At 42.9% G+C, this 24,669-nt stretch overlaps 2 protein-coding genes across 2 annotated transcripts in view; both read left to right on the top strand.

The window, feature by feature from the left end:
* Nucleotides 1-82: 82 nt before the first annotated feature.
* CSTF1 (cleavage stimulation factor, 3' pre-RNA, subunit 1, 50kDa) lies at nucleotides 83-5,787 on the top strand. Its single transcript, XM_009998645.1, has 5 exons — nucleotides 83-273; nucleotides 1,475-1,752; nucleotides 2,505-2,702; nucleotides 3,258-3,648; nucleotides 5,075-5,787. The coding sequence occupies exons 1-5, from the start codon at nucleotides 105-107 to the stop codon at nucleotides 5,332-5,334; spliced, it is 1,296 nt and encodes a 431-aa protein (XP_009996947.1). The 5' UTR covers nucleotides 83-104; the 3' UTR covers nucleotides 5,335-5,787.
* A 6,129-nt stretch (nucleotides 5,788-11,916) lies between these two features.
* Nucleotides 11,917-24,669, top strand: part of CASS4 (Cas scaffolding protein family member 4) — a 17,202-nt gene continuing 4,449 nt past the window's right edge. Inside the window, exons 1-4 of the mRNA XM_009998644.1 lie at nucleotides 11,917-11,928; nucleotides 19,147-19,575; nucleotides 22,742-22,846; nucleotides 23,815-23,964. Coding sequence (XP_009996946.1) covers nucleotides 11,917-11,928; nucleotides 19,147-19,575; nucleotides 22,742-22,846; nucleotides 23,815-23,964 — 696 coding nt within the window. The remainder of the gene's footprint in view (nucleotides 11,929-19,146; nucleotides 19,576-22,741; nucleotides 22,847-23,814; nucleotides 23,965-24,669) is intronic.

Genomic DNA, 24,669 nt, shown 5'->3' with positions numbered 1-24,669 from the left:
GGATGTTCTTTATTTAAAGGTTGTGGCTGTTTCACGCAACTCTCTTGTATGTGATTTTTCTTCTTTATCTATTTCAGGCCCCTCCAAGGCATTCCTTGCTCACAATGTATAGAACAAAAGTCAGTTTGAAAGACCGTCAGCAACTTTATAAACTGATAATTAGTCAGCTGCTGTATGATGGATACATAAATATTGCCAATGGCTTGATAAATGAGATAAAACCACAGTCAGTCTGTGCACCATCTGAACAACTGCTGCACCTAATTAAGTTAGGTAAGCTGGAATAAAAAGCTAACATAAAAGTCCAGTTCCTAAATCCCTAGCTTAAATCCTTGTGTATTGAGGGGTTAGTGTTACTGAAAAGACATATTTTATGCAAAGGTTATGTCTGGTAATAGCATAACGCTTTGTATATTTAGACACAGCCTTTGCTCCTGTGGCTTTTTTTGAAGGGCATTTTAGCTCTTCATTTCATCCTTTAGTATGCATTAAAAGCAAAACAGATCACTGATGAGTATTGTCAAAATCTGTTCATCTGAACTTCTGCAGCACATCAGATTACCTGCTCAGGGTCCTGGGTGACTGGCAAGCTGGTAAAAAATAAGGTTCAGTAAAGTACTGAGTCCACACACTTAATAGAAAATTGACCCACACAGTTCTGTGCCAACTTGAGAAATATTTTCTATATGATTCTTCCTGAGAGTGTTGGAAGGGGAGCAAGCCCTTCCATTGGCAGTCTTTACTAGCCTTTATTTATCAGTTTCAAGAAAATAAGCTTCACAGTCAAAGTTATCACCTGTTCTGTCTCTCTGTCTTTCTGAAAGCACATCTGTGCCACAGCCTGTGGTCAAAATACCTCAGCTGCTTTTGAAACAAGCTGGCTAAGATACTGGAAGAGGTCTAGCCATAACCTCATGTCTTCTCTGTATTGCAACTGAACTGGTTCTGCTGCCTGAACTAGTTGAGTTCCAAGGGTATAAATACGTGAAGCCTTTTGTCTGTCTGCAGTTAGAATGCTACACTTGCAGTCTGTAGATGGAAGCAGCAACAGCTTCTGCATTGCATTTGATCAGTTGATGATCACAGTTGGGCACAAGGCTGAAAATTCTTGTGTCTGCCCTGTTACCACTTCCAGTGCTGAACTGTCTTTGTTCTGTAGATGAATCCTGGAAATAAGAAACAAAAAGAAAATCTGTAGAGTGGGTGTGAAGAGGAGTAAAAATTTTCCCTTGCAATGCTGGGATAAGGTTTATGGTTATGGATTAGGCTTTTTCCTTCAGTGCAATAAAACAGAAATTAAAATAATCAGTAAATGCTAAACCTGTTCTGCTACCTCAGCTTTGTTAGTGGGGGCTGCCTCTCTTAAACCTGACTTGTAGCCTTTCCAGAAGTCTGGAGCATAGATCTGGCCACAGCCTTTCTGTCCAAGGAGAAGGTTAACCTGGTTTAAGTACATCAACTTCTCTCTTTTCAGGAATGGAGAACGATGACAGTGCTGTTCAATATGCAATTGGACGGTCAGATACGGTAGCTCCAGGCACAGGAATTGACTTGGAATTTGATGCAGATGTACAGACCATGTCTCCTGAGGCTTCTGAATATGAGACTTGTTATGTCACATCTCATAAAGGACCGTGTCGTGTAGCTACGTACAGCAGAGATGGACAGTTAATAGCTACAGGATCTGCTGATGCCTCAATAAAAATTCTTGATACAGAGAGAATGTTGGCCAAAAGTGCTATGCCCATTGAGGTAAACATGACCTGAATCGTAACCACTTTGTGAATGCTTGAGGTGCTGTTTCATGCCATGTCTGTGCCTTGTGGCTGGCTCAGAGCGTTGGACTAAATATCTGTCTCACCATATTTCCCACTCCAACAGCAGCTCATAAAATACCCTTGAAGAAAAGGAAGAAGAAATAGGGCAAGTATACCCATGTAACTTCTGGCAGCCATCTAGACAATTGAGCCAGAATTTGCTTCTAATAGTTGCTGGTAATTGCTGTGTTGTATGAACACACATCATTTTTGACCCCACTGTTGGCCTCTGCAGCTTCCAGAGCTGTGTTTCAGAACTGTTTCAAACTATGCTTATTTAGCTGCTTTATTTTTTTCTCCAGTTATCATGCAACAATTCAAAAGTGGGGGGTGCTTTTGTACAGAGTGCACACTAAATTATCTGCAGTGCCCTGTGTGAGTAAAAGGTGCAGTTTTCTCACTTGGGGCAGCTCCCCTTAATTTTGGTGGCAATACAGTATTTTGGCTTAGACTGTTTATGAAGTAGGTGATAACGGTTGTTTACACCAGTTCTCTGCCACTGCAACTAATTTGTCCTTGAGCAAGTCAATGGACCTTTGTAAAGATACAAGGATCTTAACCTTATTAATAACATACATGTCATGTGTCAGATAGCTGGTGTTTGTCCACTCTGGCAAGCATCAAGCCTTTTTTCTATCAAAGGTATATTCTGCTTTCTAACGCTGACTTGTTGGATGTTCTTTGTAGGTCATGATGAATGAGACAGCACAGCAAAACATGGAAAATCACCCTGTTATTCGGACTCTGTATGATCATGTGGATGAAGTTACGTGTTTAGCTTTTCATCCAACAGAACAGATCCTAGCATCTGGTTCAAGGGACTACACACTTAAATTGTTTGATTATTCAAAGCCTTCTGCCAAAAGAGCCTTCAAATATATACAGGTTAGATACAATACCAGTTCAGAACAACCCAAGCTTGAATGTCTTAGTCCTTGAGGTATCAGTGAGCTGTATTGTGTCTGAGTTTACAAGTGGTTAGATATGCAGGAGTATACAGTTACAGATTTGCAGACATTGTGGTAATTACATGTTAAGAGTTTGTGCATAAGAGATGCCTATAGTTTGCAGAGCCTATCTGCTTTTCATTATCCTAAACCAAATCTAAGATGGGTAGCTTTGTAGTCAATTATACTCTCTTTGTTTTGGAGCAGAGTTTGGGATTATATGGTGGTGGGTTTTGGGGTGTGTGACTGGCTGACAAAGCCTCCTGTCACTTCTCTGCAATATCCCAAAAATGCGCAAGGTGCTCTTGGACAAAACCTGTGATACATTTAAAGGCAGCCTGTTATTTCAATCCCATAGAAAGCATTTTCCATTTTGCAAAAACAGAACACGTGCTGATAATTACACTTTTAGCATTGTAATGCCACCAGAATTGACACTCCCATTTCAGATCTTGATCTTTCTTACACCAATTATGTATTTTTGCTCAAACAGGAAGCAGAGATGTTGCGCTCAATTTCTTTTCATCCTTCTGGAGATTTCATACTTGTTGGCACCCAGCACCCTACGTTACGACTCTATGATATCAATACTTTCCAGTGTTTTGTGTCTTGCAACCCTCAAGACCAGCACACTGATGCCATCTGCTCAGTCAATTACAATGCCAGTGCAAACATGTATGTGACAGGAAGTAAGGATGGCTGCATCAAACTGTGGGATGGAGTTTCAAATCGCTGCATCACTACTTTTGAGAAAGCACATGATGGAGCTGAAGTCTGTTCTGCTATTTTCTCCAAAAATTCAAAGTATATCTTGTCAAGTGGAAAAGACTCTGTAGCTAAACTATGGGAGATATCCACTGGTCGAACACTGGTGAAATACACAGGTATGTGGCAGGTGACCTTCTAAGTACTTTATTTTCCATGTGCTGACCCACAGCAGGGGTGGTAACATTGTCAGAAGAGCAGTAGTTCTTAAGGACAATGAGAGAGTGCTACTTTAAGGAGACATTGCTCCAAATCTTTGAAAACACTTAATATAGACTAATTACAGAAGAGAAGCTGTGATTCTTGTGTGTCAGTGAAAATGTATTTAGTCTGATTAAATTTTGGAGACTTTCTTACATCATTACTCCATTGCTTTGGAGGGAAGTTAATGCTAACTTAGGGAACAGTGAAAAGGAACACTGCCTCAAGGACTAGGATATTAGAGGGTTTTAGGTTTTATTTTGTCTTTAGTGTGTTTTAGAAACAGTGATTCCTAAAGCAAAACAGCATCATCACATTTCTTCCTGGTGATCATTTTTATTTGGGGACTTTTCTGTTTATTGCTAGTGCACAATTTAAACTGTGAGGTTCAAAAGTAACAACTAATTAATTTCTGGCTCCTTCAGAGAACTGAACCTGCTTTGGGGCAGTTGTTTTAACCATTGGACTCCTGCAAAAGATAACTCTAGTAAGCCATGGGAATATTCTGAAAACGGATACAGCTGGTTTGTTTCTTTTTTGGTTTTGTTGTTTCTTCCAAGGATGCAGTTGTGTGCAGGGTAGCCAGAGTTGGGGCAAGCTGACAGTACCATCCTTTCACCTCTGCAGGACTTAAGAACTGGTGAGGGATGTAGAAGCTTTGCATGTGGTAGCAGCTGTGTGACAGGGGAAAGCTTTTGGGTTGAGCAGCAATGTACTTAAGCATCAGGAGTCAGCATATTGAGAATCTTGTGCATCAGCTTTTGGGATGCATAGTCTTTTTGTAGTCTGGCTCTGTTTTGCTCTCAGCCAGCAGGGTGCAGCACCTCCTTCATAATTTTTTTCAAAAATACCAGGCAGAGTGCAGGTCTGTGGATTGCAAAGTAAATGTCTGGGTATGGAACACATTCTAAGGGTGTGGAGAAAAGGTATAACCAAGGTAGGTCATATAATATACCATATGATACATATATTAAAACCAAAACTTGTCATTGGTAATAAAAATCTGTGCATTTTACTATATGTGGTGTTTTTCCCTTAGTTACTGATATAAACAAATACAGAAAACAAAAGATAAAAGTGCTCTTAAGTCATTGCACTCATATTGAGTTCTTGGAATCACCAGAGTTGGAGTAATTTAAGAAATTTTAGAATATTCCATGTATAGAATTACAAAATAGTATTTATTATTGACTCACCTATTGTATGTAGAACTGGTCAACTAGCTGAGAAAAAAAAAGGCTTCTTTGTAGACTGCAGAAATGAAAGCTGATGGGAGCGTGTTCTTCAGTCTTGGGAAACTAAAACTGATCCTGTTTGGATTAATATTTTGCTGCATGTATTTAGGAGCTGGTTTGAGTGGACGACAAGTACACAGGACACAAGCTGTCTTCAACCACACAGAAGACTATGTGCTGCTTCCAGATGAAAGGACCATAAGTCTCTGCTGCTGGGATTCAAGAACTGCTGAACGGAGAAATCTTCTTTCTCTCGGGCACAACAGCATTGTCCGTTGCATTGTCCATTCTCCCACCAATCCTGGCTTCATGACCTGCAGTGATGACTACAGGGCTAGGTTTTGGTACAGAAGGTCAACAACAGACTAAGGACAGCTTCATCAAACAGTTGATTATCCAGCTTCACTCTATCATCTTGTATTGATTGTACTGCCAACGGATGCCTAGATGAAAGCCGAGCTGTGTCTGTTTTTTACTTCTGTCAAATGTGGCAGAAAGAGAAAAATACTGAGATTAAGTTTTGCCCCATGCTAATTTTCTTATTAGTGTGTGTGGCATTAATTTTATAAGTCATCTCTAATTATACTCAAGGAGTGAGGGGGGAGAATAAAATGCTCCTTACAGGAAGGACTTCAGCTTGTTCTGTCTTTCTAAATCCCATGAGAGATAATGTGACTGTATCTTGCTCAAACTGGGCAGTATGAGCCAGTTTTGCTCTGCATTGTATCTGTGCAATCCCTCTGAAGTCTAAGAAAGGATTGCACAAGTAATAGCAGAACTTGGCAAATATTTTAATGAAGCCTTAATCTGCCTTCAGTTCTGATCATTCTTTGTATAGCTCAGTTTTGTATCTTTTAGTCCAGAGGTTTTTTGCTGGATTGTTTTGTTTTTTGTAATCGGCCAAGTGGACCTTCTATTCTGAGCCAGTCTTGTGCCATAAGAATTGGAAACTGGATTTTAAATTGTTCAGATGAATTCAAGAAATGGTGTTCTAGTTCTGGTATTAAAGCTCAGACTTGAAATCTCGTCTTCTTTTGAATTTATCTTAAAAAGTGGGACCTCAAAGTAAATTCATTGTATTTTTAAAGAGTATCCACGTTGCAACTCTAAAATGTGGTACTGCTGCAGCATGTGAAAGAATCATTTTGCCATAGAGACCTTGAATATCCTCTCAAAGACAAAAATCGTGCATATTAGTTTTTGTATATATGCCTCAGAAATGTCTCTTTGTTTCATTTTATTGAGAAATGTCCATTCAACATCTGTTTCACAGCACTTGAATTACATTTTTTTCTAGTTATTCAAAAACGCAGACTGACTCTTCTCCCTGTTATGGCTAATAGGCCAAGTTTCCCAGATATCACCCTGTTCAACAGAAGTAACTCATTAAGAAACTCTGTGCTTAAACTTCTGTAAGTTTGAAGAGTCACTACTTATTTTTGCAGACCGTTGCCTGTGCAAAGTTTTCACCATGTTCATTCAGGCATCCTTGTACAGTTCACTTGGGCTCCACCTGTGGGAGGCTTCCTTGAGACAAAACATCAGCACTTGCTTTCGTGAGGATTTTTTAATGTAAGATTGTTCTTACTGCTGGATCAGCTTTCCATTACCACTGATGAAGTGTCTTGTCAAGGGCTGATGAGGGTACAGGTTTTGTCTGTATTTAAATAAAGATTGCCTTTTAAAAAGTTGTTTAATATATAAAGAAGGAAATGTCTTAGTTTTTCTTTCTATCTAGCAAAGGAGAAATTATGGGAACATTGGAAGGCTGTGTCTTTGGGGACATGTTAAAGCTTGGTGAATTCTGCTGTGTTAATTGGAATCAGATACAACTTCAGATTTACAGGATAGAATGGAGGATGGTTCTGTAAAAGAGGTAGAGAATGAAATTTAATTTTCTCTTACATGCTACAGCTGTGCAAAATATTTCTTAGGCTCAGCAATCCTCTTCACTGCTCCTCTGCCTCCCTTCACGTTTCTGAAACTACTGGTGGCTTTTTTGGGTGGGGAAACAAGGAGAACCAGAGCACAGTGGGAAGGAAAAGGGAAGTCCTGACCCACAGTTATTAATGCATGCTGGACTTGCCTAGCAGCAGCACCCTCTGCCCTTCACCAGCTGCTGCACCTCTTGGAGCTACATCCCAGTGAGCTGCTCCACTAGAAGAGCCCTGTCATACTCCTGATTTATCCCGTCCTCAAGAAAGTCCCTGTCACCTGCCTAACAGTCTGTTGTACCTACCTGTCATGTAACCTACTCTGCCCTCTCCGAAAAAGCAGCTATCGTGGAAGCAGGCCCAGGGGATGCCACAGGTAATGCATTAGGAGTCAAGCCAACGTGGGAGCAACTTTGAAGACAAGTGGTAACTACAGTTCTCTGCCTTTTGGCCTTCAGCATTCCTTGGCAGTCACTGGGACATGGCTCAAGCAAAGTCTAAAAGGCCACTTCTGGGATCTGGCTTGTTTGTCACCCATTGAAACAGAGTTCAAACGTTCTACCTAATAGGGGGTACTGGTCTAGGATCAATACTTCCAATTTCCTGGACACAGAAGCAGTCTGTCCATTGGGGCTGCCATGTGAGACTGAATCCTGGGAAATACTGAAGTACAATAAAGGAAAAGTAGCTAAGATAATTGTAGTTCAGGTTAGGAAGTTCTTGGTGTGGCTGCCAGGGACCCTTCACGTGCTCAGCACAACTGCTCTGCTTGCAGCACAGGGCAGGAGCCTCAGCGTTGGTGTTGAAGCCTTGGTGCAGCCAGCAGGAGTCTGGCACGTTGTTCACCCCCAGGGATGGATATGTGAGGTCCTCACAAAGCCCCTTTCTAACAAAAATTGTGTTGGTGCCTTAAAGTCGGGACAACTTTGAAAGGCATGAAAAATGTTGGCTTTGAAATCCTGAATTGATAGGATTGTGGAGTTCTTCCTATCCAGCCTTGTGCAGCCCCTTGTGGCTGTAGTATTCTTGTAGTTGTTAAATTTCTAAAAGAGGAAATACAGGAACATGTAGCAAAACAGAAGGGTGAGACTGCTGGCTGCGGTTAATTGCGACAAGTTGGTGACAGAGAGATCAAGGAAAATTCCACTTGCAGTCAGAAGTTTTTCTCAATTCTTAGACATTAATAGAGCTTTTCTGTTTTGCATTCTGCTCTTTGGAGTCTTTCCTGTTGTCACAGGAGTTATTTGCCATGATCATCTTTTCTATGAATTCCTTAATGCTTTTAGGAATAGAGCTGTCAGATGTCTGTTCTTGAGACGTAGTTCCTAACCCACAGTGACTGTGCAGAGCTGAAGTCTCCTCGTCCTGCCGTAACTGCTGCTCAAAGCAACACTTCAGGTGAATGCCAACAATGGATAAAAACACAGGAATCGACAGAACTGCAAAGGTATGTCTGGGTTTTTTTTAGTACAACATATAAACAATTAAGAAAAAAGGTTCCTGGAGCAGGGTTTGGTGTTTGAACTCAGCAGGATGCCTGATGGTGTTGGCAGCGTTCAGTGTTCTCACCCCATGGACGAAGGGCTCCATATGAAGCTCACATACCTACTGCCTGTCTGCCCTTTTTCTTGTGACAAAACTATTAAGTGGAAGAAATGTCCTCTTGAGGAGGACTGTGAATAAAGTAGGATCCTCAAATAGCAAATACCTGTGAATAAACACCCTTGTGAAATAATAACTAAAACTTCAGAGTTAAACCTGTCTCACTGCTATCCTGTAGTAACACTTGAGACATGGTTCTATCATCACAGACTTTCAGTGACAGTCCAGGTGACCTGCTGCATTATAGATCATCTCCCTACCTTGCACACAAACCAGAATACATTTTTAAATACTACATTTGTTTATTTTCAAAGTCTGGAACTGGTTCATAAGGGTTTTTTACATTTATTTGTGTATTCATACTGCATCTAATACATTTTTTTATATATGTACACAGATAATGCTGCAGCTTTAAGTGTTAGAAAATGATGTCTTGATTCAAAATCAGTGCCTTGTTTGTCCTACTGTCTGCAAGTCTATTAAGCAGCATAATGGAATTATTCTTTTCATCCTGGATTATGATCTTAATGTTTACTGTAAATAAACTGCCTCCTGAAAAATTGGTAATACTATAATGGGGAAAAAGAGCTTAGTACTAGCACTAGGAGTTCTTTTTTTGCACTCACAATTTTCCAAAGAGGCATGTAAATATAAAAGAAGACTATTTTCATGCTAAGTCGTCAGAAATTGATGCAGAGCACCTTTCATTTCTATACAAAAGGAGAGTTTCTGTTTCTAGGTATAATACTTCCAGTTTTCTTACATGGATTGCCAATGGCTAAACAAATGTAATGGTAGCAACCTGATGTCCTGTTCTCTGAGATCTTTAGATACAGCCATAGCTCACCCAGTTAAATTCAGCTGAGTAACAACTGAAAAAGTCAACTTTATCTCTGCTATATAATTTGTGAACTGTTTACAAGGTCCCTACTACCCCTGCCATACTGTTTATTATAATATTTGAATGCTGTACTTAATACAAGAATACTAAGGATGCATTTTTTTCTACTGTCTGGACTTCTCAAAGTTCTATATGTCATCACTGTGCCCCAACTATTCCACCTTCACCAGGAAAACCATTTCTGAAAATGAATTCAGTATATGAGCACAGCCAGAGAAATGTTGCTTCTTCCCTGTTGCATACACGTGTGACAGCCTGCACAGGAAACCTTGCACCTCTTGATGCAATTTAAAACACAGTGAGCGTGACAGGCTGTGCTTGGGAAACAGTTCTGGTACCGTTTGACAACTTTGTGCTGTTGCCAAAGGAAAAATAGGTGTGTTTTTTAAACACACATTAAGTTGATCTAAAGTGCATATTTCCATCTTGTCCATAAACAACTGTGTGAAGAACAACCTGAGATGTGTTTCCGTGAGCTCCTCTGCAACTGCGGATTGTGCACCCTCAGCCCCCTGGCTCTAGGGTGCCTGCTGTCACCTCCCAGTCCCCATCTGAAACACCTGGGAGCAAATACCTGCTTCGAAATAGGATTTCCCAGAGCTAATAGATTGAGCAAGGAATTACTTAAATAGCCAAGAGGAAATACTAGAGAGAATGGTGAACTCTCCATCTCCCTGGTCCTCAGACAAAAAACTGGGGTCTGTTCTCAGGGATGCAATCAGGTGGAAGTGGACTCAATCCCCAGCTTTCCTGGGGAAGTCTTGAAGGTAAACCATGAGCAAAATGATCTTGACTCAGGGAACTTTCACCTGATTTAATTTATTGCCAGTTAACACAAACTTCAATCTCAGAGGTCTTTTCCAGCCTTGATAATTCTGTGATTCTGTGTTTCAAGTGATTGAGGAAGAATAAACCATAAGCAATTAAGCAAGCACTTGAGTAAACACCTTACCTCCCCTTCCTACTCTCAACTTGCCTTATTTTTGTGTGGGGTGTGCCCAGTCCATCCCAGTTCCTCCAGGGAGGCGATGGTGGCACAGGAGATTGGGCCTGGGGGGAGAACTCTCTGGGTGCTGCTCTAGGATTATTGCCTGTTTTCTTCCACTCTGTGTCTCTGTGCCTGGCATTGGACACAGTCCCTTTGGGGGGGTCCCTGCCCCAGTGTGGCTCTCCCACAGTCTGCAGAAGGTGTCCCTGCCCTGACACGGCAGGGATCCTGTCTGCAATGAATTCAGGAGAACATTTAATTGTATTTGAAAGTCGTTTTGTGGCCAGAAGTTGTATTTCTGTTTATTAGTTGCATTTCTGGATCGATTCAAGTGCTGGTAGCACCTGAAGAATTAATTCCAGGGTAATAAGCGAATGGCTGGTCTCCACCTACTGTGTGGAGTGTTCAAACTACTAACACTGCTGCTTGTCATATTTAAAAAATAATTAAGGAAAAACAAAAGATGAAAAGCAAAGCACCACAGGCATTCAAATGAGCTCCACACCAGGAACTCTTTCATATTTGGTCAACTGCATCAGCTGCTTGTCTGCTCCTAGTCCCGGCCCAGAGGTGCAGATTTTGTTGAGAAAGCATTTTCAATTCAGCATTTTCTATTCCAGATGCACAGCTTTTTTAGTTACACGATTGTGGGTTTGGGAGCGAGAGTCTAATTTCATCTCAAAGTTACCACGGAAAGAGGAAGGAAAAGGCCCGAGAAAAGGCAGCAGGCACAAAGGCAAAACCAGTAAAAGTTTGCAAACCCCAAGATACTCACACGGCTAAAGCTGTGAAACCTGCACATTTGCATAAACACAGCCTGGGCAGAGGTGTTGCTGAGCAAATTAGCAACTGTGAGCAATTTTCAATAACACTTATTTAATAATAGTAAAGATTTATTTATTTTTTATAATTAAAGAAACAAAGCCCTTAACTTGCAGCTGATGTTTAGCTCTCCCCGGGTTTGCTGCCTCTGAACAGTGAGATTATTTTGCAGACTTCTGTGGCCACAAAGGAGATTTGCTCAGCTTTCTAGAGACTTGAGCATGAAAATTTGAAAGAATATCAAACTCCTTTTAAGTAACAACAACAAAACCAGGAGTAAAAAATGAAACTGCAAAAAATGCTTCAAAATCCAGCCCTTCCTTTCTGGTTCATCCCCCCTTCCCCGTGTTGTCCTGTTAAGATGCAAGAGCAGACAAGGCATTTCCCCAGGGTCTCTGCGGGAGGGACATCTGTGTGTCCCACACCAGCCCCTCATTAGCACCAGCAGCTGCAGGCCAATTGTACCCTGCAGTTAATTGTGCTACCTAATTAGCTCCCTTCCTTCCCAATAGCTGCTCCCCTCTGGGGCTCCCAGTAAATGCAGCAGGGGCTGGAAGGAGGCTGGGCATTTGCTCTCCAGGCTTCCAGCCAGAGCCTGAGTGCTCCTGCCTCCTCCACCCAGCAGAACTTGAAGAGAAAGGGCTGGGGGAGAGCACACCCTCCTCCCCAGGTGATGGAGTAACAAGGAACTAGGAGACAACAAAATGAAGGTCACTGTAAGTACTCTATTATTTTATTTCTGTTGCAATTCACGTATTTGCTTCCCTTATTTAATTTGCAGTGCAGTGTCTGCTGTGTCTGCCAGGGCTGGTTTTGAAGTGTGCTGTTGATCTGGTTTGCACGTTGCTAATGGAGGCCACGGGCTTCATTCTGAAAAAAAAGCTTTATCAAAAACAGCAGCGTGGTTAGGAAAGGTAAGGGTTTGTACCATGTGTATTAGGCAAGAATATCCCTTCCTAAAAAGGTTTCCATGAGTGGCTCTGGCTGGCCCGTGCTTTCCTTATTTTCTTGGAAATAATGAGCTTAAATGATTAACATTTACATTATACGTTATCTCAGAAGAGTTTGTTTGTTTTACACCGATTACCAGACACTGGGTGATGCAGATGTCCTAACAACTCGAGTCTCTCTGATGAAGAAAATGTCGTGTAATTGCAATGAGTGACATGAGCCTGTGCACTCTAGGATAGCGATTGACCACATCCTGCAGTGTGTTCCTTGCTGGGAGAACAGAAGCTCAGAAGGGGGGGGCAGTGCCCGTTCTTAGGAAACGCTGCTCTGCGCTGGGAGGGGGGAACGAGTGGATGGATTAAATCCATTTTACAGGTTAATGTTTTTGCCCCGGCTGCCAGCCCAGCGCAGATGCCCAGCAGCAGCTTGCTTTGTGCTAAGCAGCGTTTCCTTGGCTGTGAAATGAACTGAATCTTTCAGGCTGAGCTTCCAGCTGAGACCCAGGGCAGGGTCTGGGCGGTCACCGGGTGCCCGGGGTTAGTGCCGGGGAAGGGGAGACCCGGAGCAGCCCCCCCGGGAGCAGCAGCGCATCCTGGGGTGAGGGCAGGGCAAAAAAAAACCCAAACACACACAACAGCCCTGCTTTTCCCGGGGAAAAGTGAATATTTCAGCTGAACGAAACTCGGGTCTTAAAAATGAATTGATGTGTTTTGGTTTGGGTGGGTTTTTAGGGGGCGGATAACTGCCCCAAATGAGGCAGCTGGAGGGAGCAGCAGCCTCTGGGAGCTGCGGGGCGGGTGCTGATTCCTGATGGGTCAGAGCCCTGAGCCTCTGGGTCACTGTCACTTGTCACTTGCCGGGTGGGCTGATGGATGCAGCGGGAACAGCATCACCCCGCAGCCCCCGCACACGACAAACCTGCAGTCCTCTCCTGGGAATTTCTTCCTGTTCCCTGGGCAGGCGGAGGCAGGAGAGCAAGGATCCTGCTTTAGCAAGTCTCTGAAGCATCCGCTGCTTAAAGGCAGGAGGAGAAAACTCGTGCTCATCGCAGCCTTCTGTGTGTTTAAAGCCACGCCTGGAAATAAACGCTGTGGTAAAATGTAATGAAGATACTTTTTGTTTGTTGTTTTTTTCTAAGTCTTGTAGTGAAGTAATTTGGAGCATATGGGCAAAAAAAAGTTTTGGATAGTAGGAGGAACCAAAACCCAGACGCCCAGATACTCGGTTTTTTAAATATCAGGAAATAGCAGTTTATTTTTCCTTGAACTTGGGCATAAGACCACACACACAAAAATGCTGTGAATGGGAATGAAATCCTGATCACACTGGAAACAGTGGGGGTTTCTGTTGGTTTTAACACAGCTAGAATTTGATTAACTGTGTTTGGGGAAAGTTAACAGAACTGGCCTGTGATTCCCACCCCAGCAGCTCTGGGAAGTGAAGCTGCACAATTTCTAAGTGGTTCTGCCTGAAGTTTAAAAAGTGGCTCTTCTTTATTTATCAAAAGTGCACTTCACCATTTAGAATTTAAAACCTGTTGATTAGCACCTGGTTCAACCCTCTAAAAATCCATTAACTCTTTGAAGAGGCAATAAAAGCACATCCTTACATCTATTCCTTGTTGAAGCTTGTACAAGAAGATCTGAAACTTTATGGCCAGAACACCTAACTTTTCAACATATTCAAACAAACAAACAAAAAATACAGTAGAAAGACCTTCTGCAAGTCACAGAAGGTGTTGCACATCAAGTGGACTGTGCAAACCCCAGGAAGGAAGGAAGGCATCTTCCATCTGCACGCATATGTGAGCACTTAAGGTAAATTCTTTTTTTTCCTGTGAATGTTGCCCATGAGAGCTCTCTCTACAATTAACTGAACTGGGCAAAACTTAAATCGACTCCACTTGGTCTACCAATTAAAAGGGAATTCTCTGGGAAGCATGTTCCCAGCTATTGAGGCAATGGAGAATGTTTATTTCTTCAGCTTTCTTAGGAGGTGAAGAGATTAACTGGAAACAGTTCTGTAAACATGTCAGAGGGTGTCATTGATGCATGAACAAAACTGTTTAGCAAACACAACCGGCTGCCTTTAGTTGTATCTTTTCCTTCTCAAACATGAAGTCCCAGTTTCCTGTAGTAAAAGTGCTTACAGATATTTTTTTTATCTGCAAAATGCAGCTGATAAAGATTTCTCTTCATCCACAAAAACTCCCATGATTAGTAAGTCTTTTTTTTCTTTAGATTATTTAAATAGGTCTTTTAAGAAGCAAATTTAATACAATATATTAATAATAATAGTTATCATTATTAGAAATGCTGTGAAGTACTCTAGTATCTGTGGATAATATGAAATAGTACATAGTAATGAACTGGAGTTTCCAAATACAAACTGTGTTGGAAGAGGGGAGTACAGGAATTATTTTGGCAGACATGCAGACAAGATCATCTTATCATTGTGAAGGGTTTTTCTATCAACATTTGCGTGTATTTTATGAGGGTGAGGGTTTTTTCTGTTGCATAGTACTATAGGCTGAGGAGGGGGATTTGGATTGGAGAGGGATCAGGAGGTCTTGGTAATAGTGGGGGGTTTTGCCTTTTCATAAATATTTATTGTTATATAGAGCACAGATGTCAGTCTGTGAGTACTCCCATTTTAAGGTTATAGAAGTTTTTATAGAATTGTATAATTACCAGCTTTACTGACTAGTAATTAAAATTTTCCATCTTTCCATTAATAAACATGAGTTGACAGCTTTCATGCTGAAGACTCCCAGGGGCTGTTAAGTTTTGCAGTGGAAGCCTTGCTGGATAAGAATCCAACTAGGAAGATGCAAAAAGTCTGATTTATCTTAACATTTGATCTACAGTCCCACAAAAGGAGATGAGGTCGGTCCAGCTACTTGAGAGCTTTTCTTCACACCTAAGTTAACTGAACGTGTGTCACCAGAGGTCTTACCCTGTAAATCCAGTCGGTATGTGAGTAATTTGCATTGCTCCAACGAGGTCATGGACTCTGCAGGGGGAGAACAGTGCCTCAGGAAGCTGTTACAGAGGATGCAACCTCTGTTCCCTAAGTCTGTGCTCTGTCATCATGCTGTTCAAATCTGCTCAGTGAGGGGAGAGGAGCAGCACTGTCTGCCAAGGTGCTTTCTCATGGGGCTTTTAAGGTGTTCTTTGTCTTAGGAGAATTTTTTCAGAGCTGCTGACAGGGAAGAAGCAACAAATGTCAAATAAGGGAAAGCACTTTGATCTCATCTGTGTTGCTTATTATTTATTACATGTTGGTTACTGTAAGGACATATTAATGGGATTGCATGAAATGACACAGAACTAGACACAGCAGGCCCTGGATGGCATGTTGTGGATAATAGTGTTGGACAGTCAGTTTCCTCTCCTCTGGTAGGAAAGAAACAGTGCAGATCCCACTGCCCCAAAGCCCAGCCAGGCAGTGAGGTCCCTGCAACCCTGGGAATGCAGTGCTTGTTTATGGTTAATGGCAGGTCAGAGATGCTTCTGCTTACATGAGAGAAAGGGGCTGCCACAGTGATTCCTCACATATGTCCTAGACAGCTGAAAGCACAGATAGTGCCTGATCTCTGACAAACAGCCCCATGCTAGATGAGCCAGAGCCTGTGCTACAATTACCTCACTCCACACAACTGGAGAGGGACTGGGTCAGCTTTAGCTGTCTCTGCTGTTGGATCAAACACTCACCTGCCATAAACCTCCCGTTAGAATGATGTTGCTGTGCACTTATGCTGTGCACTTAATGCTGGAACTGCAAGTGGATGGAAAAGATTTGTTCTCCAACTCTATAGTACTAACCATGTGTCCTGACACTTGGACTTTAATTTAGCACTGCCTTAGAGGGAAGAACCTTTACTTTTCTTTCTTCTTTTTTCCTTCTGCTGTCTGAGCTCCACTGTGTCCTGCAGAGGTCTGGCAGTATTTTGGTTCACTCATGTTCAATAGCCTGGAGCTTGGGGCCTTTCTCCATCACTTCTCTATTTATTTATTTTTTTTTTTGTTCCAGCCCTACAGATGGTATAAGACATGATCTATGAACAGATGTCTATTTGTGAGATGATTTGTTGGTCTTGTTAAGTCATGTTTCCTGGTGTCCTGCAACTATTTTTTTTTCAATATCCCCTGCTTGGCTTGCAATTGCAGTTATTTCAGCAGTTCCTGGGTATTTGTGTTTCCTACAAATGTGAGGCCACAAGCCATAGTTGAGCCCCACAAACTGGAGACCACTTTTCAGAATTTGAATCACTGTGTTCTGCTTTGAATTGGTATCTGGCTGTGGGTGACTGGCCCTGGGATGTTTGCACAGCTCCATTGGCAAAACCCAAGGAACGTGTGCTGGGCCTCAGGGAAGACACCTCTCTGTTGAAAAGGTTTTTTACTTTCACAGTTTAACTTAAATTTTTAATCTTTTAATTCCATGTGGGTGCCCCTGAATATACCCACATGACTTTGTCAAATGAAATGTTGATCAGTTGAACTTTGACAACCTTTTTGTGGAATAGCTTTGCTGCTGAGTGCATCTTAGCCCTGTTGCTTTCATTGACCTGGCTGTTCTCTTGCTTCACTCTTTTGGCAGCAAAGCAGACCCAGTGATGTTTAGGAAAAGAGATGAGAGAATAGTTGCAATTACTTGTCCTTCTAATACCTGCTGCAGCCAAGTTTTATTGCTGCTGAACTTCCTTCCCCCTGGTGGGAAGGGTACCTCCTCACTCCATGTTACTTAGGTTGTAGTCTACAATTATTTGCAGAAATTCTCACTCATGTACAGGCCAAACTCTGATCTAGTGGAAATCAGCATATTTACTCTAAAACAAGTTTTTAAATTAGACTTGTGTAGTTTAATACATTGATTAAAGAATTAGGCACAGTCGTGTGTTTATTGTGCTGTTCCCACAAGAGAGAATTAGCTGGGGAAATGTCAGCATTTAGATGCCTTTTAAAACCACACTGTGAACTAATTTTTTCCTGTTGTTTGTGTTGGTGCAACTGGGAAGGATGGTCTTGTTTTATAATGCACTAGACACGGGCTCAGTTCCTGAGTTCAGGCTTCCTGGCTCTGCCCCTGCTTCCTGCGTCTGCCTGGATAAGGCCCTTCACATCTTGTTTTGCAGAAGGGGGAGAGCATCCCTCTGTCCTGCCTCCCCAGCTCTGAAGAAGGGGGTCTGTCTTTCAGCAAATCTGTATGTTGAAAGCAAGGTCTAGAAGTGTTACTGATTAATATTAGACAAAGTGATTTTTTTTTTTGGTTTTGCAATTGCAACACCATGTGAAGCCCAAGTCTTCCCCGGGCTGGACTCTGCTGGGGTTCCTGGAGGCCTGACCTCTGCACAGGTGGTTCAGAGCACTTGGCATTGTCCAGAGGGAAAGCAGACTCCCATGGTTATGGCAAGATGACTGTTTTAACCAGGCTGGGGCATAAGGCAAATGGGGCTGTTGTGCATCCCTGGCAGCTGCTGATGTCCAAGCTCATCTGTCATGAAAGGGCCATTGTTCGTGGCTGCCCTGCCAAAGAGCTGTGCACTCTGACTTCCATCAGCTGAGCTGACAAATTGGTTTTCTCCTGCTGCAGTTTCAGGCCAGCTGTTGCTTTACAGCAAATGCTCTGGACAAAAATACAAGGCATCATGTTTCCTATTTGAGTGCTATCTCTTTGGACACTACTTGCACTTTCTGATAAGAAACTACTGCTGGCGCACAGCCAGTGTCCTGCTGTTGGGGAAGCAGTCAGTCTCATCCTAAAGCTGAAAGCAAATTGTATCTTCTACTGAAAACCCCTCTGTCCACAGCTCTGCCCCTTGCACAAATGCCTCAGGTGAACAGAGCTACCTGCTGCTACTATTTTTCATTCTTTTAACTGTCATCTTGTAACGAGTAAGCAAATACCCAATGTAAACATGCTAAAAATACAGTGTGGTGATTTACACACTCGGGAAATTTTCAGGCTGCACCTGAGACAGGCAGGGCCTCTCTGTGGGGAAGAAGCTGGGAAATACGAATATTTGGTGTATCTCAGATTGTCTGTGCTCTTAGGAAAGTCACTCTTCTTCTTTGATTTTCTCTTAAAAAAAACACAAACAAAAAACACTAAGAGCACTCTGAAGATGCTGACAGATATACTGAAGTACTCAGATACAGGTTATGTCTTTGTGTTGGGGATCTGGGCATGTTTCCCTGAAGATAAGCTCACAAATGGCACAGACCTGCCATGAAGACTCGCCATCCATCAGAGCTGTTTTCTTGGTGACACTGTATGCATCATTAGATTTATTTTTTTTCCCTTGAGCATTACTTATATGTCACACAAGTAATTAGCCTGGGATGCTCTGAGTAGGGAGCTTTCTAGTCTGGGGTAGACATGAACACAGGTAGCTGGAGTCTAGGTCTTCAGAAGGACTGCAGCCCACCACTGCCCTTCAGCACTGGTGTTATCACTGGGTGTTTATTAACCCCCTTAGTGCTGATGTTACTTGAGGTCTGTCTTCATGAGGCTATTGAAGGGGGGAGGAAATAAAGGAAAATAAGCAACTTTTTAAAATCAGATAAGAAACAGCCTTTCTCACGTGCAGCTGAAGCTCAGATAACTTGGATAGCAGGCAAGGAGGCACGAGTTTTATTTTTGGATGGTTGATGCATTTTCTTTGCAGCTTCTGTCAAAGAATTCACAGAATGCCAGTGGGGAAAATATCACCTATTTTTTTTTTGTACGGGGATGTTTGTAAAGTACAAGTAATGAACATTAACAATGTTGTGCAAGAGCCTTGGGGGGAGTGTAGCAGACAGGCTGCAAACAGTTAACTCTCTGAAACTAATGCTCTGAGAGATGCTGGGGTTTTTTTTTAATGTGTAAACCTGTGGACTTGAATGAAATGGAAATGAAGGTGGACATAAACATTGACCTGACAAGTAATGCTGATGTTGGTTGGTGTAACAGTGCGTCGGGGTGTGTTTTCTCTGCAGAACACCCTGGCCAAGGCGCTGTACGACAACAAGGCGGAGTGCTCGGATGAGCTGGCCTTCCGCAAGGGGGACATCCTGACTGTCCTGGACCAACACGTCATTGGCAGCGAGGGCTGGTGGAAATGTTCCCTGCATGGCAGGCAGGGCCTGGCCCCTGCAAACCGCCTGCAGCTCCTCACTGCCTGCCAGGCTCTCCCACTGCCGCCTCCTGCCCGCGGCGACTTGGCGGAGTCCCCAGCAGGCCAGCAAAACATCTACCAGGTGCCCTCCCTCCCCAAGCCTGCTGTGTCATCATCTACCTATGAGAAGATGGAAGGGTGGGTTAAATCTCCAGCGAGGGTCTGTACCCTGCCTGCCCCAGGAATGTACCAGGTACCAGCCTTGGCTGCACAGCTGCTCAGTGAAAGGACCCGAAGCTCAACAAACCAGGTACTAATATAAGCAGCCACAAAAGTAACAAATGTTATTGTTAAAACAATCATTACGAGTGGGAACATTGTAAAGGCTAATGGCCTTAGCATTTCAGGGGAATTTGCAGCAAAGCTGTTCAAATAAATGGTGTTTAGGAAATTCCCATCAATTCTGCTACAGTTTATAGCATTATGTGAGAAATGCTGCTCTGGGCACCAGATGAGAGTCTCTATACTCTGTAGTCCCTCACTTTTTTGACAGTTTAAAGCAGCTGTAAAATAGGGCAGGAAGTAAAGAGTATACCATTTGTTTGGAAAAAACTATAAATTATTTACAAACCTACCCCAAAGTTAAAATAACAAGACACAGAACTTTCTCCTCCAATAGTCTACAACGTGTGTCCATCCAGAGGTCTCTGGGCACATGTGAGGTCTTCGTATCCATCTGCACAGGAAGAGGATTCATAGCAATAAAAAAAAAAATCACCCTTTGTGTGATTGCTGCCTTTGGTCTAGTATCTATTTGCAGCATCTCAGCAAGCTCAGAGTGCTGCTGGTTCTCTCTTCTGCAGAAGGTTGTCACGCTGCTTGCACAAAGTAGTAGCACTTGCTTCAGATGTGCTGGAGGATATGGACTTTGGCTGTGTGGCCTGAATCAGTTTCTCTCCCAGTCTATTTCTTCTGCTGCTCAGACAGTGCTCAGGGTATATGGGATGAGAGCAGCCCCCAATTACAGAGGAGAATTGCAAACCCGACTTGCCAGGGTTTCATTATTGCTGCCTGGCCTCTTCTTTCTCCCTGCTCCTTGTGTTTGGCATTCAAATGAGACATGGAAGTGAAACGTAATTTGACTAAATCATAGAAGGCTTTGGAGGGGATATTGTCCATGGCAGGGACACCTTCCACTGGACCAGGTTGCATCAAGTGTCTTAACATAAAAAACTTGTGCTTTCTTCCCCAAAAAATGAAGGGGAAATCTTTTCTAATGAAAGGTAAACGGAGCTGGTGTGGAGGGAGTTCAAGTTTTTGTTCAGTCCCATGAGCTCTTTAGCCCTGGTTGGATCTTTAGAATGATTTTCATACATGGAATAGAAATGTTAATTTAAAAAGGAAAAAAATAAATAAATCAGCCCTGATCTATGCTTTTGGGCTGATTTAATGATAATTTGATTTATGGGGCTCAGTTGGCCACTTCTCCTCCTGCTGTGCCTAAAGGCAAATTATGGCAATGGAGATGCTGGTTCCTTCTGTGGGTGCATGGAAAACACAAACCCTGTGCATCTCTGGTGACTGAAACCTAATTTTCATCGCTGCAGCTGCACATCCAGCCTTTGTGAGCAGCTACCATAACTGCAAGCTCACTGAGTAATAGCTACAAAAATCCCTTTTGCGCTTGCTGTGATCTGATGTCTCCACATTCATAACCCCAAAGCAGGCAAATTAAACACAAGGTTGATAGAACTCTTCCATGTTGTGCCAGCAAATGGGGCAGAAAATGTCATCTGTTGTTCTTTAGCTAATGAATGGCCCAACAGAAGAGCTCTGTGGCTATTCCTGTCTCTGTCATTTTATGGGTTTATATACCTAAGCCTTTTTACTCTAATAGAGAAAGAAGAAAAAAAAAAACAGTCCTAGCCTGCTTTTATTATTTATTTATGATTTGCCTGAGCTGTCTCTTACCCAACGTCACAGCTGCTCCTACACCAACTGTACCCAGGCCTACACAGATGCACGGGAGGCTCAGGGTGAGCAGCCTGTGCGAGGGCAGAACCAACCACAGCACTCGGGCTGCCCCTGCTCATCCTGTGGGACAACTGGCAAAGTTCCTGGCATGCTCAGCTGTCCTCCCAGCAGCTGGGTAAAGCCACTTTAAGTCTTTGAGGGAGCTAATTGAAAGCAATAAAACAAAACAAAATCCCTCCCAAGCCTGTGTGCTTTCACACTGTAGAAAAGCCTCATCGTTTCTTTATTGCCTGATACACTGAGCACCTTCTTGCTTTACTGTGACTGGAAATATTTTAAAACATTTTGTTCTTGAAGTGGTAGTAAGATAGGATATTCAGTGAGTTTCCTTTTTGCTGTATACTGAGTAAGATCTGAAAACAAACATGGGCTAAGGATGCCTTTCTTGGTGCTGCTTATCTTTTACCCTTTCACCTAAGGGAGGTCTCTTCTGTGTCTGCAAGCCAGGTGGCTCATCCTGCAGCATGCTGAGGGGCTTTCTGGTCACTCCTCTTTCTTCAGATGAGAGCCAACAGCTTTGACAAAGCAAGCAGTTGTAAAGCTGGACTCTTGTTCCTCTAGCATGTTTCCCCTAAATTTAGTCACTGTAACACTCGCCTCCAATTTTAAAAAATGACTGTAGCACAGTGCTGTTTCTGTGGGTCAGCAGTTTACAGTATTCCTTTTAAAACTAGTTGTGTAGAGCCAGTCTGAACCCATGCTGAATAAACAAAACACTATGTTTTTAGTGTTGATTTGTTTTAGAAAGTCCCTTCCCAACATTGAGGTTCTGGCATCCAAACTAATTGCCCCACAGATCTGGTTATAACTTTGAAAATGATGTTTTAAGCAAACAGGAGAATTGGTCCATAAGTGACCTAAAGAATGTAATTCCCATCTCAGACTTCTGTGGTTATGGAGCTGTACAGGATATCAAGGTAACTGTGTTTACTGCTTCCAAATGAGGCAGTTGTTCATAACTACAGAATAAAGCATCTCAGCTTGCACCTTTTTGCTGCTCTTACTCCCACTGAATGTGGCTTGACCTAATGACTCTGTGAGACTGGAGAAGTAGAAATTCCCCCACTTTATTTTTTGCTGGTTCTGCTTTTGGGCAGTCTAAAGATTTAAGTGATAATTGAAGCTGGATTTTCTCCAAATCATCTCCCTCCCTTGGTTGGTAAAACAGATCATGTTTGATTTGTATGTGCCAATTCTTACCTGAAAAAAAACCAGAAATGCTGTCAAAGGAGAATTATGGGGAAAACATACCGTGCTTGCCTGTCAGGTCAGTTCTTGTCTATCACCATCAGTGAAAAGTGGAAAGGTTTTTAGTCACTTAAGAGTCATTACCCTAGTGGTGGCCTAGTCCATTAATTGAGTTTTCGGAGGTGTTCTGAGCTCACTGTTCACTGCAGCTTTCTCGTTATTGATTGTGTCTGGGTTTTTTTTTTCCCTAAAAGCACCTGCTTACCCTTCCGAGAGCGTCCCGGGCTTCAGTCCCAAACATCAGGAGTGAGGTGTATGATGTCCCCTCTGCCCAGCGCCGGGGGTCCCTGCTCGCACGGGTGAGTCCTGCCCCAGCCCCTCCTGTACCACCTCAGAATAGACCTTAAGGTAAACTCTAGCATTTCCCTGTTTGCTTTTTGTAAAACTTGGCAGAAAAACATGTATTTTAGGGAAGTTCAAAACCTAAAACAGTTCTCCTTTGAATTTGTTAGACATTTAGATAAATGTGTCTTAAATTTGGTGTGTTTCTGATGAACGCTTTAAGTTTTACTGTTACTGAATTCCAGAGCACAGGTGAACTCTCAGTATCAGAGTGTCAGCCTCTCTACCTTGGTTTGTCCACCAGGAAATGTGCTTTGTGTCATTTTATCAGGAAGATTTCAATGTTTACAGAAGTCACTTGTGCATATACAAAAAGGCACTAAATGTCACCCACACAACCCGTCTCCTGGGCAAGAAGATGCAAGAGATTAGGTCATGTAACCATGAAGCACCCAGGGTGTGGGTAACGTGTTGATTGTATCTACCACTGCACCATCCTGTTATATGATCTTGCTCTTGATACCATGCTTGGGGAGAGTGAATGGCACCACATTTCCTCTACATGTCACTGCAGCCTCTGCAGGTGAGCAGGATGGGACAGACAGCAGGCCCCAGAGCCATCCCATCACCTCCCACCAAAGGTGTGTGTGGGCCTGGTCTGTGGAGCCACAGAGCCTCCCCATGCACCTTATGCTCCCTGGCAGTGCAGGGTTGAGTTCACTCTAATTGATTGATTATCAAATTATCCACAAACTTCTCTTGCCCATTTTGTATGTGGGATGATTCTTGCTCAGATCCCAAGCCAGGTGTATAGGTGGCAGCTGCCTTGCACCACCCAGTGCCCTCCACCCTCCCAGAAGCTCTCCAGCAGGTTGAGTTTGACCCATGCTGTCCAAATAAAGACCTATGCAGTGTATGACCTTTAAGACCTGAAGTCTTCAATGGGCTCTAGAAACTACTGAAGTCAACCTTTTTTTTTGCCCAGAGTGGTGCCACTCCCCCCACCGCACGGAAGGGATCTGTGCTGCTCAGGTCCACTGAGCATTTCCAGGAAGAGCAGGAGCAGCTTTACAGCATCCTCTCCAGCCCAGAGAAAGCAGCAGGTGTTATCCAGGAAGACCAACCAGTGAGTAATGTAAGTAAGACTTTTTGGACACAAGAGAATAATCTTTCATTAGTGTGATGCTGGGCACATGTGCTGAACTTCCCCCAGGATGATTGCACAGGTAAGACCAGCACATCTTCAGCACAATACTTCGTCCTTCATGTTAAAGAGGCAAATAACAGGTGGCTCCTGGACAGTCAGGGTACCCACCAGGACTGGGGGTACCAGTGCATTTGCTTTTTAAACTGCAGGCAATAAGATCTCTTGCCTTAACTTCTTATGATAGAGTGAAAAGCAAATTCAGTTCACGTTCTTGAATGCAGTATTTATGCAGATAAAAACTAACTGTTCCCATTCCATGCAAGACTGTCCTGCACCTTTTCTGAGAGTGGAGCACACCTGGCTTTGGGGAGGGGTCAGGCTTCCAATCTCTTCCCTGCTGTTTGACAAGTACCATCCTTAAAGAAAGGACTGATCTGAAATTTTGTAATGAAGAAAATGCCTCGATGGACACTCTTTATTAGTTGAGTGTCAAACACTTCAGGTTTTCTGAATGGTTTTAGGATCCAAGAGAATTTTGACAGGCTCCTTAGCACACATGCTCAGGGCTGAGGTGTGGGATCTCAGGGCAGACCATCCCAGCACAGGAACTCTGGTTTTGTGGATTTAAGTAGAAGTGCTGTAGGTTCACAGCTGCCTCACAACTGGAGAAGCCAGTCTTGCATGGAGCCTGTT

Source organism: Chaetura pelagica, unplaced genomic scaffold (assembly GCF_000747805.2).
Source record: "Chaetura pelagica isolate M959 unplaced genomic scaffold, ChaPel_1.0 scaffold275, whole genome shotgun sequence".
In the NCBI taxonomy this organism is placed as follows: Eukaryota; Metazoa; Chordata; class Aves; order Apodiformes; family Apodidae; genus Chaetura; species Chaetura pelagica.
Note: the sequence above shows the minus strand (reverse complement) of the source record. Positions and strands in the feature narration are given on the sequence as shown.

Excerpts from the sequence above, each read along its gene's own strand:
- CSTF1 (XM_009998645.1), top strand. The coding sequence starts at position 105 with ATGTATAGAACAAAAGTCAGTTTGAAAGACCGTCAGCAACTTTATAAA. Across the intron at positions 1,753-2,504 it reads AAAGTGCTATGCCCATTGAG|GTCATGATGAATGAGACAGC; the intron begins GTAAACATGACC and ends TGTTCTTTGTAG. Across the intron at positions 2,703-3,257 it reads GAGCCTTCAAATATATACAG|GAAGCAGAGATGTTGCGCTC; the intron begins GTTAGATACAAT and ends TTGCTCAAACAG.